At 39.2% G+C, this 6,273-nt stretch overlaps 1 protein-coding gene across 3 annotated transcripts in view; it reads left to right on the top strand.

Annotated features, from left to right (window-relative positions):
- The first annotated feature begins 4,323 nt into the window (after nt 1-4,323).
- nudt14 (nudix (nucleoside diphosphate linked moiety X)-type motif 14) overlaps nt 4,324-6,273 on the top strand; it is a 34,164-nt gene continuing 32,214 nt past the window's right edge. The window contains exon 1 of one of the 3 annotated variants that reach the window (XM_020603928.1): nt 4,324-4,500. In XM_020603928.1, the coding sequence (XP_020459584.1) occupies nt 4,420-4,500 (81 nt within the window). In that variant the 5' untranslated portion in view covers nt 4,324-4,419. The remainder of the gene's footprint in view (nt 4,501-6,273) is intronic. The other 2 variants (XM_020603930.1, XM_020603929.1) reach the window with 2 other exon arrangements.

Here is a 6,273-nt window from a genome sequence, read left to right as displayed (position 1 = left end):
GATTTAGAAGCATCTCCTGGACAAGGCAAGTGGCGGCTGAACGTCCAGACTGGTAGACAGACAGCTACCAGTCATCTTGATCCACACTCTGAGCCTGCTAACTGCATTCTCTGAGGTCTTGGCCCAAATCCCCGCTTGACCCTGGCTGATAAACTATGCTATGGACAGACCTCTGGGGACTTTTTCCCCATTAAATTACAAAACCAAATGGGTCTTTGAGCTACTGTCTACATGCTGTGGGTCATAAAGGGCTTTGGAGCTCAGAACACCTGTATTCAATCAACCTGGCAAATTTAGTATTTTATGAGCCAGTGTTATAGCTTGCTTACCATTCTTGACATTTCAAGCCTGACAATAGTCTGATATTTTAGGCATAAAAGTCAAGTAGTTTTAAAGTACAACTAATAGATAACTTGTTTATTTGATGTATTAGATTTATACAACTTGTAAGTGTGGTATATGCACTGTAAAAGTCATAATTTCATACAACATCATTCATTAGGATGAAGAGACAGTAAGTAATGAATAAAAAAAAAAACTAAACTGCACAGGCGGACAAGAAGAGAAGGTTTTTGGTGGCTACAGGAGGCTCCTGGTTTGGTGTTGAGCTAAGCCCGAGGAAGTCTGGCCTGCATCAGCCGCCTGCACACAGTAATTGTTCATGACCTGAGGATCCTGCACTCGCATGTTTGTAGAAGGACAGGATTCATACATTATTGCCGCCCCAGGACCTGACTGAGGAACTGATAAAATATTTTGATAAGGCATTTTTTTGGTGGGCGATGCTCAAAGTGAGGCCCTGAAAAGAATCCAGTGTAAGTTCACCATGTAGCCAAAAATACAGAACGTTTTAGTGAATATCTTCCACTGAATGAAGTTCAGGTGTAAGCACACAGTGCACAAGGATGTGTTGCTGTTTTCATGTAGAAGACAGCACTTATCTTCCAGCAGTATTGATTCAGTCTTCTTGCAGCAGTATGTGACATACTGTAAATGTTTTTTAATTTTAGTGCCTGGTCAGTGTCATAAAGTATGAGGTACTTGCAGAGGTACGTTTAATCAGGTGCTATACTTGAGTACAGATTTGAGTTAACTTAGACTACAGTACCATAAACTTTATGCTTCTAAAGCCTAAATTCCACTACATTACAGAGGGAAATATTACACTTAAACCTGCCCCTAGCTTGGAAACCACTGGGGCAATCTACCAACTGTATAAAATAGTTTCAACTTAATTGTGCAGTTGCAATAGTAAAATGCTGCTTACATACTCATGTATCATTATTAATCTAATACTTTTAGTAATTTAAACGTAGTAACCTTACTGTAACAGTATTGTAATAGTATTTTAAAGCTTGTATTCATAGTTTTACTTAAGTAAAGAATGTGAGCACTTCTTCCCCCAGGTATTTGGATACACCTTTTACATCATTTGAAGGCGTCAGTGCAGACAAGTATTAACAGGAACTTGTAATGTTCAGTGATGTTCACAGCAGTTGTAAAACTGTATTACACTTTTCTTTCCACCCTGTACATCTTGTTCTTCCACTTTCCACGAGGAAGTATGTTTTTCTTCGTTTGTTTCCTCCTGTGGATATTTTGTTAACCTTTTAAGTATTTTCCTATACATGACAATCATGGAAAAAGGTGGAACAGCAACGATATCGATCTCATGTGTGTTTCTCTTTTAGGACTGTGGTCCTGTTCCTTCTCTTTTTCCTGTTTTTTTTTCTGCTTTATTTCTAAGAAAGCCTCTGTGTTTTAGTTAACCCCTCTTGTTTCTGAATTTGGGAGGGACTGGGCATTTCTGTTTGGAAATAGGATATGAGTTTTGACTGATGAATAGAACTATTAAAACACATCAATACACCATATTGTGGTTTATTTTTCATCAGTCCTGCATAAGCCATTTACAGCTGTAAATACTCACTAGAGCACCAAATGTTTTAAACCCACCACTAAAAATATTGCCCCCCAAGGGAAACTATTTTCTCCACTTTGAGTGACATTTATTTTAAAAAAGATGAAACTTGGTCAGTGGCCACGTATTAAAGATATACATATTAGGCAGAAGAAAATGGGCTTGAGGATGTAAGGAAACTGCTGTACTCATGTTAGACTCATGTTAGTGACAGGAATATAGACTAAAACTGGATTTATCCTGTAAATATTTGAACCTTGGAATCACTTTGGCTTTTCCACTTCAGATTACATGGCTACTGATCACTTCAAATGTTCTTAGTAAATCTAGGTGACTCCTGTAGAGTACAAACTCAGCAGTCCCTCCCGTCTTATCGTGCCCTACAGCTTGGCCAGATCAGGCGACACAAATTGGAGGTGCCCAGAGGAGAGACGCCGGTTCCTCTTTTGAGTCTACACATTGTTTCGTCTAGGCATGTATTTATTTGGATGTAAATCAGCTAGCAAAAGTGTTACATCCTGTCCTTGTGTAGTGGGTGGTGGACTGGGCCTCATTTGTTGGAGGAAGTCAGCCCTATCAAGATTGGAGTTCTGTAGATTGTTTTCCATTATAAAGCTGTTATTGATGTGAGAGGTGACATCATGCAGCCTCACCCTCCGAGGCTGGGTTGGTGAGAAACAGCTCCCACACCCATCTCTTATTCCTTACTCAGCATGTGGAGGATGCTGGGCTTCTATTCATGTTGTAATATGAAGCTGTCTGCTTCACTTAAAGTGCTGACTGCAAGCAACAAAGTCAACCTCAAAAGGCAGGATTAGACCATGATTATTAATTCCAAACTAACTGGAAAGGCTGTTTTTACAAATGAGTTCATTGTTAAAAGAATAGACTGATATTTTGGTTAATAGGCTTATTGAACCTATAGGCAGCTTACCGCAGCAAAAAGACTGGAAGCAACTTCCAGTAAACTTTTATCAAGAAATATGAAGATTCCCAAAATCTTTAACAATTCCTTTAATTTCTTCTAAATCTGCTGTTGTTTTGAGGTGGAAAGTTCATTCTTGATTATGAAAATAACAGTTAAAAAGAATCTTAGTAAATAGGTTTTCCCAGAGCTTTCAGGTGCATCTCATGTCTTAAATCTGCTGATGATGACAATGAAGACCAGTTAAAAAGTTCCATTTAAAACAACCTAGTAAGTGGATTATGAGCTATTTATTTTGTCCAGCTGCTGAAGTTTAGTTTACATTAGTAGCACAGTAGTGTAAACAATAACACAGGGCTCTACTTTAGTTAAGAAACACAAACCAGATCTGCAAATTTTTCATCTACAACAAAGGCTTTCATTATGTGTAAATCATTTAAAATTAGGTTTTTAAATCAGTATAGTTTGATTTGAATGACTGAAGAGTGCTGATAAAAATAAAATACTTTTAGCTTCTCACACAGATCACCCTTGATAAATAATGCAGTACTCCTCTGGGCCAGTTAGTAACAATTGCATCATCTTTATTTGGCCTGTGACTGGTGCTACACTCTGAGCCGGTCAGTGGCATGTGGTGAGATGAAACATCCTTCCATTGTCTTCATCTTTATTTCATGGTTGTCATCTGTGTTTGTTGTTAGACATGCATTTTCAATATTTTTGTGATTGTACCCTGACTCTTTTTTATATATGGATTGCAGGACACAGCACCCAGCAAGAACTAAAATGTTTGGTATAAGAGGCCAGCTACTTACAGTATTATAGTGTATTTACTGCAATGTGCTGTTTGCACAACCTCTCATACCTGGATGTGAACAACGGCTACTAGTGCAGTCCACCTGTATTACAAATTCATTAGTACTGATCCGACTTACGTATATGATGAGATTCTTTAAAACAGTAGTAGCCTCACAACAAAAAGGACCCATGGGTTTGAATCAAAAAGTTAACTTGGACCTTGATGGATATGTCTTTATCGTGGTGTTTTTTTTAGGAACATCCAACTGGTAGGAGGCCCTGGGGTAAACCCAGTACACATTGGAGGGATTATACGTATAGGCTGTCTCATCTAACCTGGGAACCCCAGGAGGAGTGAAAAGTGTTGCTGGAGAGAGGGTCGTCTGTGCCCCTCTATTAAACTTGCAACTCAACCCCAGATAAGCAGTTCATGATGGATGGATGGATGGATACCAATCTTATATAAATCTAGAATTTTTTTAAATGTAAAAACAAAAACAAACATGTTAGGATTTTGTTTCTTTTTAATAGTGTTCAATATTAATTTGTGACAACTTTATTGCAACAAATAATAATTAATTAAAATAAATATAATTTTATATAGTAGGAAAATAAAATTCCACCTTAAAGCTAATATGTATTCACTATTGTTTCAGAAAATACTTGAATTAATAGTAAGTATCGTCCTCTCCCGGCTTCCGTAGACGTTCATTCGCTGTCAGTGTGCGGTGACAGACAGCCGTTGGTGAGCCCCCAACCTAGATCCAAGTTTATTATGGAAGAGATCAATAACATTGAAGTCGTTCCGTGCACAGAGTCAGACTATCTGAAACCGTTCAGGGCGCATTATAACCAGGTGAGTTATTTCTGTCTAATAACGGTTGATGGGATGCTAGACGCTAGCCCAGCCCCCCATTCATTTTGCAGCTAGCAAGCTAGCATAAGCAGGCTAAACTGACTTCAAACACAGACGCTGACAGCAACAGTTGGCATCACTTCACTTACATTAATTATACCAGTGTATTCGGTCTATTTTATCTACATAAGTGTAATAGCTGTCACTGTGTTTGGCGTGAAATGAGACAGCTAATAGGCAGATATAAGCTAACATGCTAACGGTAGCTTGCTGCAGTTATTGTTTGGTTGAGCATCTCGTTAACGTTAGCACATGCTTTACATTAATGTAAGAAGGTGTAGTAGATAATGTGGTGTAGCAGTGCTACGTGCCCAGGAAAGAGGTTTTCCGTGTGAATAGCACGTTAGCTGATACTTGTTGATCTCATCTGTTAAACTGATCTGGTTTTGAATGCAGTCTGGTTGGTGTAGTATACTGTAACGTTAGGTCTGGGGTTTTGACAGTTCAGGTTCACACTGACCAAGCAACAAATGTTCAAATTGTACGAGGATTTGCAAAACAAACAGCTCAGTATCTGTCCTAAGAGCTAATGGCTTCTCTGGTAAGAGGATGTGATCATTTTCTTTGTTTTACATGACAGTGATGAAAACCTATTTGGGTTTTTAACTGTTGTGTGAACAAAGCAAGCAATTTAAAGATTCATAGTTCATGTGCATGTTGGTAGTGTTAATTTTAGACATTTTTATATTGTCTCATAGCCTGTTCATTTATGCTTTTTGCAGTAATGCATTTGCAGACTCGGTAGTTCTCTAGGCTGATATTGAGCCTTCCCAACATATAGGCATTCTGTACAGGGTTTGTGGGTGTCTGTGTGTGTATATGTATGTATATATATACTGTATATATACAGTGGGTACGGAAAGTATTCAGACCCCCTTAAATTTTTCACTCTTTGTTATATTGCAGCCATATGCTAAAATCATTTAAGTTCATTTTTTTCCTCATTAATGTACACACAGCACCCCATATTGACAGAAAAACACAGAATTTTTGACATTTTTGCGGATTTATTAAAAAAGAAAAACTGAAATATCACATGGTCATAAGTATTCAGACCCTTTGCTCAGTATTTAGTAGAAGCACCCTTTTGAGCTAATACAGCCATGAGTCTTTTTGGGAATGATGCAACAAGTTTTTCACACTGCATTTGGGGATCCTCTGCCATTCCTCCTTGCAGATCCTCTCCAGTGCTGTCAGGTTGGATGGTAAACGTTGGTGGACAGCCATTTTCAGGTCTCTCCAGAGATGCTCAATTGGGTTTAAGTCAGGGCTCTGGCGGGGCCATTCAAGAACAGTCACGGAGTTGTTGTGAAACCACTCCTTCGTTATTTTAGCTGTGTGCTTAGGGTCATTGTCTCGTTGGAAGGTGAACCTTCGGCCCAGTCTGAGGTCCCGAGCACTCTGGAGAAGGTTTTCGTCCAGGATATCCCTGTACCTGGCCCCATTCACCCTTCCCTCGATTGCAACCAGTCGTCCTGTCCCTGCAGCTGAAAAACACCCCCATAGCATGATACTGCCACCACCATGCTTCACTGTTGGGACTGTATTGGACAGGTGATGAGCAGTGCCTGGTTTTCTCCACACATACCGCTTAGAATTAAGGCCAAAAAGTTCTATCTTGGTCTCATCAGACCAGAGAATCTTATTTCTCACCATCTTGGAGTCCTTCAGGTGTTTTTTAGCAAACTCCATGCGGACTTTCATGTGTCTTGC

This window comes from Monopterus albus, unplaced genomic scaffold (assembly GCF_001952655.1).
Source record: "Monopterus albus unplaced genomic scaffold, M_albus_1.0 scaffold63.1, whole genome shotgun sequence".
Taxonomy (NCBI): Eukaryota; Metazoa; Chordata; class Actinopteri; order Synbranchiformes; family Synbranchidae; genus Monopterus; species Monopterus albus.
The sequence above is the reverse complement of the archived record's forward strand: the minus strand, read 5'-3'. Positions and strand labels throughout refer to the sequence as shown.